The sequence below is a fragment of the Trichosurus vulpecula genome, chromosome 3 (genome assembly GCF_011100635.1).
Source record: "Trichosurus vulpecula isolate mTriVul1 chromosome 3, mTriVul1.pri, whole genome shotgun sequence".
In the NCBI taxonomy this organism is placed as follows: domain Eukaryota; kingdom Metazoa; phylum Chordata; class Mammalia; order Diprotodontia; family Phalangeridae; genus Trichosurus; species Trichosurus vulpecula.
In genome coordinates, this window is record NC_050575.1 from 133,109,908 (window position 1) to 133,121,502 (window position 11,595).

The window sequence follows — 11,595 nt, forward strand, 5'->3', positions numbered from 1 at the left end:
CCAGTACACAGCTGATTCCAACTAATAAATTCTATAGGTACAGCTGGCCTCTGTATCAAAAAGAGAGATAAACGTTTTGCTAGGGCATGCTGTCCTGTTTTGCTAGAGAGAAACTGCTAGGCACAGAATTTTGAGGCTAGGGAGAGATGTGATTTTGGAACTGGGGTCCAAGCATAGGCACCCAAGCACCCCATCAAACCCTTTCTACAGAACTATACAACCTAGGTCAAGGGATGACAAATACATGATAGATATCAATGAGTGGGTCATCTAGGAAGGAACTGAAACAATAAATGGACTGGCCAACTTAACAGGTAGGATCCAAAAGAACCATAAATGGTAAAGACTGGGAAGCCAAAAGCTCAGCAAGACAAGCCAATGGTCTAGTTACTTGAACAAATCTTCCTATCTCACCTGGCTACACTACTCTGGACCTTCTCTGACCTCACCAAGCCCTAGAAAACTCATGATTTTGAAAACCTCCTCATCTTACAAGATCCCATCAGCCTCAGTATTCCATCTCATTACTATGCTCTGTCCCTCTGACTGAAGTATGGGGCCACAAACTCTAAAACCTCTATTTAAGGAGGGAGCTTAGCTCAGACATCTCATTTCCTCACTTGGCTGCACTGTTGTGCAGTTGTTTTAGTGTTTCAGTCATGTCTGACTCTTCATGACCCCATTTCGTGTTTTCTTGGCAGTTACTGGAGTGGTTTGGCATTTCCTTCTCCAGCTCATTTTACAGATGAGGAAACTGATGCAAACAGGCTTAAGTGACTTAAGTGCCTAGGATCACACAGCTAGTTAAGTGTCTGAGGCCAGATCTGAACTCAAGAAGATGTCTTCCTGACTCCAGGCTCAACACCCTAACCGCTGTGCCACCTAGCTGCCCACCTGGCACATCACGGACACTTAATGTTTATTGACCATTGATTGACACAGAAAGAGCTGGAGAAGCAGATCTGGGGATTAGTGAATCTGTATTCACACCATAATCTTCAAGAGTAGATTTGAATGTAGAATAAAAAAGGAGACAGTCAATGCAAAGTTTTTAGACAAGCCAGAGGGGCAGCTAGGTGACATGGAGGACAGAACCAGCCCTGGAGTCAGGACGACCTGGGATAAGATGGGACATCTTGCTGCCCAACCTCCCCCTACCACCAATACACTTGCCCCTGTAGCCATCATCCAGAGGAACAAGCCCTATGGAGAAGGGGCTAGCCATACCCACCAAGTGTCAACCACAGCGTATACAAAGAAGCTTAGCTGAAAGAGCAAAGCACCCTGAGGGAAAAGACACAAAGCCAATGGGTCAGGCCACTGCAAACTACCTCCAGCATCTCTCCTCTGACCCTGATGGAGAAAAGCCCGGGATGCTAAGCCCAAGAACTGCAGAAAGAGTAGCACCATCACTCCCAGACCACCAACCCAGATCCCACAGCTGCCATCCTGCAAATCACCACTATGGAGAGGCGATTTGGTAACATAACTGCTTCTGCAGATGCTGCAGCCCCCACCTTCTTAGCAACTGCAGCTTTTAAATACCTAGAAATTTCTCATCACCAAAGTCCTTGGTTATCAAATAGTTCAATGTCAGAATTGGATATTATTTATTGGTAGAAACATTAAATAAGACGCATTACCAACTATACACTTTGCTGCTGCACCCTAAGACCATGGGGCCTTTCCAAATGACTGGAGCCTTCTGTGCTGTCTGTCTCCTATTGGAATGTGAGCTTCCTGAGAGCCGAGTCTTGCTTTTCTATTTAACCCTCCCTCCCTCCCTCCCCCCAACATCCTCCCCACACACTGAGCACAGTATTTCTGTACAGAAGTGCTTACTAAATGCTTTTTCAATCATTCGTTTATAGTTTGCCATTTGCTTTCCTTACGAAAGCAGTAGGAAGTAAAATAGAGTGATCCTCATGTTCAGATGGAGACTGAAGTTCTGAGAAGTGATTTATCCCCAGATGTGCTTCACTTGGGTCCACTGTTCCTGAAAGAGACAAGTGAATAACTGACACCCTCCTTTCTCAGACAGTACTTTCAGAAATTGAGGCACTAGATGCCAGGGCCCACAATGGGCATGAACCCCACTGAATAAAGAGGTAATTTTGTTTGAAAGGGGGAAAATTTAATGAGGAATCTGAAACAATATGGACTTTGAGGGAATTATCCAGCTCAACACAAACATGAAAAGCCATTAAAACTATAAATTCAAAGGATCACTTTGAACAACAACCTTCAAGAGACCAGATCACTCCAGCAAAAAGAATTCCATTCCCTCTCCTGGGCCCAGCTGAACCTCCTACCCTTAAACCAAGGAGAGGGAGGCAGGGGGTGGGAAGGATAGGAACAGTGGGTGAGAGAAAAGAAGGGAAGGGGAAAGAGTGAGCAAGTTGGTGCACAGCACTCCTAAGTGCTCCTCTGTGCGCCAGGGAGGGAGGAGAGGAAGAACCCCACTGCTGTCAGCTATTGTTCTACCCACAAGAAAGCAGCTCAGTATTCCCTTCTGTTGACCAAGAAGAGAAGGGCCAGAAAAGGCTGAGGGGAAATCCTATGGTCCTTCTGGGTATTCCACCTTAGTCAAGCAGCCATTCAACAAGCATTTATTAAGTGCTCACTATGTTTCAGGCACTATGCTAAAGGATAGGGATACAAAAACCAAAGTGAAACAGTTCCTGGCCCCAAGGAGCTTACATTCTAATGGGAGAGACAACATGCACACACATAAGTATCTACAACCTTTCTTCTTTCTTACTAGATCATCTCCAGCCTATTCACCAACTTTAACCCTGAGGGTTAAAAGTAACCCCCATACCCCCAGAAAAACAACATAAATAAAACCCCATACCTCCTGCAATTCAAATTCTACGTCAAATCTAATGTCCACAGAGGGAGAAAGCAGAGGGTTGACTGTTACTTATTAAGGGATCAGTCACCAGGGGGTTTGTGTGTGTTTGTATAATAAGATTCATTTTTCTGCAACAAGTTCATACTGCAGCGGGCAAACTGGAACCAGGATCCCTCCTGTTCCAATTTCCATCTTCTCGGTTGATGAGAAAGTGATATTCAAAGCTGGGTGGGATTATGGGGGAGGGGAGTAAGCAGGGAAGGAAGTTGGGGAGGGGTCTTGGTTTCTGTTTTCCCCTATTTTCTAAGCTCAGTCTTTCTGTTAGCTCTTCTTCATTGGGGGAAATGGGATGAGAGCTGTAGGGGTACTTGGGCCTGTGCCTACAGGACAGGAGTGGGTCAGGGAGAGGTGTCTCAGTGGGGCCCTGGTGGCCCAAAACGCTCCATGGTCTGCAGCACCAGAGCCAGATAGTCCAGGAAAGTGGTGATAGAGACTCGGAAGAATCGTGCTTCTTCTGCTCTCCAGTGGAGAACCAATTTGTTCCCAATGACAGTTAACTCCCGTTGGACACCATTCCGGCGAGGCTCAGGATCCGGGTCCAAAGAGCGGCATGCAATCTCTGCTTCCATAGGGGATGGAAAGGGGACTGACAGAGAGAAGTCATAGAAGTCACGGCCATGGTTGTCTGTGTTGCTGTCTCCTCCCGGGCCTGGATGGTGTAGTCTTTGGATGGTTGCCTCCATGCTTGAGAAGTCAATTTTAGATCAAAAAAGTCCAACCCTGTTGATGACAGAAAGTCACTTCCTCAATTAAGTAAAATGACCCAATGCAGACTGGTCAGACCAGGCCTTTTTCCCCAGAGAAAGGAAGGAGGACATGTAGTTAGAAAGAGAACGACTGATGAATCCAGGAATGTGGTATCTACAATCAAAGCAATTCTACCAACTGCTCTTTATTCTAATTTGATCTACTACTGACTGGTGAATTCAAAAGTACTAAGGTACTTTAGATTTCTGTATTTATAAAAGGTTCTATCTTCCTTTTTCAACCTAAGAATAAAAAAGTGGCCCCAATTACCAAGGGTCATCCCAATCAAACTAGAAGCTGCACAGAGATGACCACATGGGTTGCAGTTAGGTGAGTGACTTCATTTCCCAGAATGAGACAAGGTCTGGACCCCAGGGGTGGCCCACATCTGTTTTTATCCACTGATGGTTTGTATTCTATCAATAAACCTTGTATTTAGCTTAGAGGCAAGTATGATTATGCCTGTTCCTTGAAATACTGGACTAATGAATCTGGAATTAAAAGGACGATATCAAGAAATAATGATTGAAAGCTGACATGTATTCAGGGCTTTCAGGTTTGGAAAGTGCTTTACATACACTATCTTGTCTCAGCCTCACAACAGCTTTATGAGGGAGGTGCTAGCATTATCATCTCCATTTTATAGATGAGGAAACTAAGACTCAGGGAGGTTTAGTCACAGACACAAAGGAGCAAGACTGGAGCCTTGCTCTTGCTGATGCCAAGCCCGGTGTCTAGCCACTCTACTGTACTGCCTCAGACTCACCTCCACAAGCTGCCTCATTTAGACTGGGGATCTCTTAGGACCAGGAGTGTATGCACTGCTTTGGAATCTAGGAACAAAGCACTCTGACTCGTGGTTTCCTGTTGCCAAACAGTTTCTTAAACCATCTCCTGGGCTGGATGGATCAGAAAAGAATGACCGCTTAGGGTCAGTGAACTGGCAGAAACTACAACAGAAGTTGAGCTGATCTGAAAAACGTAAGACAGCATTGAGGTTACAGAGACTAACTGCTTTTGATGTTGGCTGTCAAGTTATTAGAGCTTAAAACTGCACTGAGACTTCTATGACACCTTAAATAGGTACATGTTGCCCCCCCTCCCGCCTTTAGAATGTAAGCTCCTTGAGGGCAGAGAGTGTTTCTTTTTTCCTGTGTAACTCCACTGCCTATCACAGAGCCTGGCACACAGGTGACTAATAAATATCTATTAGCTGACTGTGAAGCATTATGGACATTTTTATAAACTTATCACGAAGAGTCAGTTTATGCAAAGTTCTTCACAAACAGAGAACCAAAGAATGTTTGAATCCTGACTTTGTGCATTCCTCCCGTTTGCATTTTTGAGCTTTTAATATTATTTTACAGACACACAAAAAATATGTATTTGTGGAAAGGAGTCCCACCTCTGACACATCCTAGGCAAGATGCTTAACTGCTCAGTGCCTCAGAAAGCCAAGACTCTAAATTGCACAGCAGGTGTGATTTGCCCTGCAGAAGTTTCTGCACTGGAAGCTCCATAAAACCTCAGGTCCAGTTGAAAAATTGAATTGGGCATAAACTACAATGAATCCTCAAGTCATATATGTTGAGAGCTGAAAGAGAACCTAGAGACCATCTACTTGAAATGTCACTTCTGATCCTTTCCACCTGTTACTAAATCTCCTGTAGGGGGTTATGGGGAGACCTTTATTAACTGAGACAGAGTGAACTGCACCAGAACATTTTACATAATAACATTACAAACAAAAAAATTTGAAAGACTTGAACACTCTGATCTATGACCAACTGCTGAAAATGCTGCATGCTACCCACCTTCTGGAGGCAAAGTGGTGGTGGACTTGATGCAGAAGGAGATATACATTTTTCAGACACAGATGATGTGGGAATTTGTTTTGCCTGAGATGTCTGTTACAAGGCTTTGCTTATCTTTTGTTTCTCCCTACCCTTAAGCCCCTCCATGGAGGATATGAAGTAGGGAACAGGAAAGCAAAAAAAGGGAGGAAGGAAGGAAGAAAGAAAAAGGAGGAAGGAAGGGAGGGAGGAAGAAGGAAGGAAGGAAGGAAGGAAGGAAGGAAGGAAGGAAGGAAGGAAGGAAGGAAGGAAGGAAGGAAGGAAGAAAAGGAGCGAGGGAAATAGGGTCATTGAGGTATCTTTTTAAAAAATGCAAATAACTAAACAGAAGGCCAAAAAAGGGGATAGATAAGCAGGGGCAGCTTTGAAAGTTATAGTTTGAACTTATTATATACTTAAAAAGAATGGCAAGCTATATATAATAAAGATCTGTAATTTCATTTACATCCTCTTATTCTGTTCTATCGAATAAATGGAAATACCCATTTTATTCAATGTTAAGTTCAGAATAAAAGTAAAACTTCTTTTTTAATGTGAGGTGTTGGACTAGACAGTCTTCCCAGCCCCAGATTCACTCTTTTCTTCTCCAGGATAAACACGTCAGTTTCTTTAGCCCATTCTCATCCTGCATTATAGCTAGGCCTTTTCACCATCCTGGTTACCTTGTTTTGGATGCTGTTGAGATTAGCAATATCTTTTCTGAAACGTGACGCCTAGAACTGAGCAGAGTATTGCAGACATCGTGACCAAGGCTGAACACAGCAGGACCTTCTTTGTCTGGATGCTAAGATCTTCTAAATGAAGCCTAAGGTTGTGTTAGCTTTTTTTGGCTGACATAACATGCTGCTGAATTTCAGATAGAGGATGAAGTCTACCAAAACCGCAAGACCTTTTTCAAACAAACTACTATCTACTTTATTGTCTTCCCCCATCTTGTACTTGTGAAGCTGATTTTTTGAGCCCACGTCTGACTTCAAATTTATCCCTCTTCAATTCATATTTATCACCCAATCAAGATTCTGGTAGCTACTAATGTCCCCATCTGCCTCCGGGACACTCTTTCTTCCTCAATGAATTCAGTACCTTGCTCATGCTCTCTCCTCCCCAGCTCCTGCCCTCATCATACTAGGCAATGATGTCAACATACAAACTGATACTCCATTTCCCAAGACCTGCTCCTCTACCCTGCCCTAGCTACACAGAAAGGTAGTTATACTCTTCATCTTACCATCGCCCACAAATGTTCAACTCCTTCCATGTACTCTGACATCTCTTATCATTCCATCTTCCTCTCTGTCCTACAACCTTTAAGCCGGGTCTTCACCCTCACTGTGACCTGCAATCCTTCCCCGCTTCAGTTCTTTTCTAGGCCCTCACCCCTGCACTAACTCCCCATTCTTCCCTCACTGTCTTGACCACTTGCTGAAGCACCGCAACTCTAGGCCCTTGCACCCTTATCCTATTCCAGATCTTGCCCTGCCAATCCCCAGCCTTGGATCACTCCCACCATCTGCTGCTTTCATTCCTATTCAGGTGCAGCTGAACCAAAGAAACTTTGGGCTTCCGTCCTTTCTGCCACCACTCTGGCACAGGCCCTCGATCACCTCCTGTCTTAACTTTTGCCATAGCCTTCTGGTTAGTGTCCCTGCCTCAAGTTTCATCCCTCTTTAGCCCATCCTCTACTCAGCTGTCAAAGTGATCTTCCTAAAGCCCAGATCTGACCAGGTCACACACACCCTCCCCAAACTTGATAAACTCCAGTGGTTCCCTATGACCTTACACCTCCTTCCTCCACACCTACTTTGTAATTCAGTGACACTGCCCTTCTCTTTTGTTGTTTACTTGTTCCTGAAAAGAGTTCTTCAATTCTTCACAACCCCATTTGGGTTTTCTTGGCAGAGATACTGGAGTGGTTTGCTATTTCCTTCTCCAACTCATTTTACAGATGAGGAAAGTGAGGCAAACTGAGTTAAGCGACTTGCCCAGGGTCACATAGCCAAGTAAGTGACTGAAGCCCGGTTTGAACTCAGGAAGATGAGTCTTCCTGACCCCAGGCGCTGAAATCTATCCACTGCATCACCTAGCTGCCCCTTGCTATTGCTCAACAATACACTCCACATCTCATGACCATGTGTTTAACCACACCTGGAATTCTCTCTTCTCCATGACCCAGCTTCCTTCAAGTATCAGCTAAAATCCCCCCATCTACAGGAAGCCTTTCCTGGTCCTCCTTAATGCTAGTGCCTTTTCTTTGAGATTGTCTCCAACTTAACTTACATATATCTTGTTGGTATATATATTGCACACTCATCCCTCAGTTAAACTGTGAGCTCCTTAAGTACAGGGATTCCATCTGCCTTTCTTTGTATCCTCAGAACTTTGCATGCTGCCTGACACACAGCAGGTACAAGATAAATGTTTGCTGACTTGCCTGGACGTTTGCTAAAGGGGACTACCATACTGCCAGGCTAGATGCTTCCTCCAAACCTCTTCCCTTCTCTTCTTCACTTTTTACCCAGTTGGTTACCACTCTTGCATATAAAACAGTTTTGATGTCTCTTCTCCTTGTACCAACCCTATATGGTTCCTCTCTAACTCCAATACAAAGCTCAGCATCAACTCCCCTATAACCTAGCTCCCGTGTCAACTTCTACAGCCTGTTCCCATCTCACAGGTCCAATCTTATCTCCCACTATCCCCCAAGAGAAGTCCAACTTAACTCCAGGAAAGCCTGCACTGCACCCCTGGTTCCCTCAAACCCAAAACACTCCTTCCTCCTCCTACTCTCCAGAAGTTTGACTAGCCTCTACGATCTCTTCTCTAATTATCCAAACCCCTATCCATTACTCAGGGTAAGGTCCTCCTTGCCAGCCCAGGGGTCTCTAACCTTGTACCTATGAGGTCACAGAGGACTTCCTGTCAAGACCATCCATTTTGAATAAATGTGAGTAAATGACACAGAGGGAGGTGATGAGGCAAGGGATGAGAAGACCCTATGGAGCGTCTACGAGGACAGGCTCAGTCTCCAGGAGTTCAACTTGAACTAAAGTACCTAGATGGAACTTCACTACGTAAAGAAGCCAAGTGTCCAAACTCAAATCTACCTCTAGTCTTGGCTACGTAACTGACTGCTGTGAGATCCTAAGCAAATCATTTAGTCTCTTAGGAACAAGTTCTTTTTTTGCAAAATAAAATAAAAGTGCTTGTCTACCTGTCCAAGAGACTTTTGTGAAGACACAATAGGAATAAAAAAAAAATTAAAATGCTTGCCTACCTATCCAAGAGACTTTTGTGAAGACATAACAGGAATAAAGACGTGAAAGTACTTTGTGCAGTTAAAAGGTAAGTTCATACACTCAGATATTTCAGGGTAAGAAAGTCAAGGGCCTTCAGGGAGAAGGAAAAGGAATGGGGTAACTGGGCTGACAAGCAATGGGAAAAGGTCATCTCTGATCTCTAGAGCAGGGATTCTTAACCTTTTTTATGTAAATTATTCCTTCGGATTCCTTTCTCTGAACAATGTTTTTAAATGCATAAAACAAAACAGGAATCACAAATTAATACAACGATTATGTTGAAATATAATTACTAAAATACTTTTTTTTTAAAGTTCACCAGGTTAAGAACCTCTCTAAAGGATATCTTACAGCATTGGGAGGAATGGGATCAAGAATGTGATAAATCAGAAGCCCAAAATGACAGTCTCACTCATCATTTGGTAAATCTATTTATACCTTAAGGACAGGGAAGACTCCTTTCCTTCTTATTACCTACTCACTTTCCCTAAAGCAGCATGATTTAGGGGACTTCCTGGAATCAGCGAGGACCTGGATTTGATTATCTGCCCAGCTTTGTGACTTCACTGAAACTCTCTAGCCTTCAATTTTCACTAAATAAACCACTTCCAATAAAATCGGGATAATACCTAGGATACGAACTTCACAATGTGGTTAGGAGAATCAAACAATGTACTAAAGCACTTTATCACTCTAATGCGATGCTGTTCTCCCCCCTCCCCAAACACCTCGGTAACTTCTCACCTCTCCCCAAGCAGGTGAGGCTGATCCTCCAGGTTCACTCTCCTCACTGGTTGGATGACTTCCCTGATCTTCCCCAGGTAAGAGAGGCAGGTACTACTTTAGCAACAAGATGTGTCACTGCTTGTGATTCTCCGGGGCAACTCTTGACTAGAGACGTCAAATCACGGCTGTGTGGTCTCCTAGGACGGATTCAAGGTGCTGCTCCACTGAAGCCAAGACCTGGGGCTAAGGGGCAGAGTCACTTTAGTCAAGTCTTTCCCCCTGGGGCTCACATATGTCTTCCCAGCAAGGAACTCTCCCCCTTTTGCCTCGGCCTAGGATAAGTCTGGAGGCAGCTAGGTGGCTCAGTGGATACAGTGCTAGTTGGAAGACCGGAGCTGAAATCCAGTCTCGCTTGCTGTGTGACCCTAGGCCGGTCACTTAATCTCTCTTTACCTTTAAACATTGGAGAAGGAAAGGGCAAACCACTCCAGTATCTTTGCCAGTCAAAGCCCAACGAAGAGTTGGAAGAGACTGAAGGATTCAACCACAACAACACGAAAAACAAAACGAACGACAACACGAATAAGGCAATTTTATCAGTCTGGAGCAAAGGCCTTAAAGAAATATCAAGAGACAAAGACATACACACACATTCATCACAAGCCATGCTGGGAACACCACGCAGCCAGTGCGGGTAACAGGCGGAGCCGCACCGCGTGGGGCTCAGCAGCGCTGGGTTCCCCCCGGCACTGGCAGCCCCGGCCAGGCCTCAGTTATCCCTCCGCGGGGAACTCACGCCTGGCTCCCCGCCATTCTCACAATGTGGACATTATCCCACAAACACACACACCGACAGAACGTGATCACACAACTGAGATAAGACGTAACTCGGGCACCAGCCCACTCACGCACAGGAAACTAGGAAACCGCACACGACAGGACCGTTCACACTCACAACACGCGCACGCGCATACGCTCGCACAAGCTCACCATCTCCCCCACCATACAGCTCACACTCTTAGCTTACCGTCCGGGCCGGGGCCGCACCGCGGATCCGCCAGAGCCGCCTCAGTACCAACCCGCTCCCCACGTGTCCGCACAAACGCGAGATCAAAGTCGGTCAGTGCTCTCAAGAAACCGGCTGAGCCGCGAAGGTCGCTGGGAAACCGCCTTTGGGAGCGGGTCGGGCCACAGCCCGTGGGATTCTGGGAATTGTAGTTCTGCGGGTCGCACCGGCCAAGCGTGGTTTCCGTGAGGACCGGGATCCCTTCCCCTTTCTACTTTGTTATTGGTGGTCTCTGCCTTTCCCGGGGCTGATGGGCATTCGTGAACTTCCCTGACCGTGATCGATGAGGATAATAATAACAAATCATATTTATATAGCTCTTTAAAGTTTGAAAAGCTGTTTTCATCCATTAGCTCACATGAGAAAAAGCTGGTAACACATTCTCTCTCCTAGACACCCATTGTTAAATTTTCCGTCAGTCAATAAACAATCAACATTTATTAAAAGCCTACCAGGTGCCAGCCGCTGTGCTGAGCGCTGGGGATACAAAAAGAGGTAAAAGACACTAACCCCGCCCTCAAGAAGCTTACAACCTAATGGGAGAGACAATAAACAAACAAGTGTGTACAAACAAGCTATATACGGCACAAAAAGGAAATAATCTATAGAGGGAAGGCCCCAAGATTGAGGAAGGTCTAGAAAGGCTTTCTGCAGAAAATGGGATTTTAGTGGGACTTGATATGTATTGATATATGTATTGATTGTCTCTCCGTTCTCTAAGACGACCAAAATGACATCACCGTGGTGGTATCGTGGTGTGTTGTGATGGAACCGGCTCAAAGAATTCAGTCAGACCACCTCAAATCCAAGCATAGGCATTTATCGAGATTGATGCCTCTCAAAAAGCAGGGCTAGGTTCCAAGAGGAACCAGCAACTTCAGAGAAAGCAAGGATTTTTATACCGTAAAGATGCTAATTACACAATCAAAATTTACATAGACTATAAGAATATGATTAATATTAAAAAGGCAGGAGGAGTTTGTTAAGGGATTA

At 44.9% G+C, this 11,595-nt stretch overlaps 1 protein-coding gene across 3 annotated transcripts; it reads right to left on the reverse strand.

The window, feature by feature from the left end:
* Window positions 1–2,112: 2,112 nt before the first annotated feature.
* LOC118844553 (EKC/KEOPS complex subunit LAGE3-like) lies at window positions 2,113–10,658 on the reverse strand. Of its 3 annotated transcripts, none has more exons than XM_036752456.1 (3): window positions 10,564–10,658; window positions 9,555–9,779; window positions 2,113–3,634 (listed from the first exon to the last, which is right to left on the reverse strand). In XM_036752456.1, exon 3 carries the CDS (start codon window positions 3,595–3,597, stop codon window positions 3,268–3,270), a length of 330 nt encoding a protein of 109 aa, XP_036608351.1. In that variant the 5' UTR covers window positions 3,598–3,634; window positions 9,555–9,779; window positions 10,564–10,658; the 3' UTR covers window positions 2,113–3,267. The 3 variants fall into 3 exon arrangements, with proteins under 3 accessions (XP_036608351.1, XP_036608353.1, XP_036608354.1); XM_036752458.1 differs by lacking the exon at window positions 10,564–10,658 and adding an exon at window positions 10,449–10,474; XM_036752459.1 differs by lacking the exon at window positions 9,555–9,779 and having other exon boundaries at window positions 10,564–10,655.
* Window positions 10,659–11,595: the final 937 nt, after the last annotated feature.

What these genes read in the sequence shown, in the direction of transcription:
- LOC118844553 (XM_036752456.1), bottom strand. Translation starts at nt 3,597, where the DNA reads ATGGAGGCAACCATCCAAAGACTACACCATCCAGGCCCGGGAGGAGAC.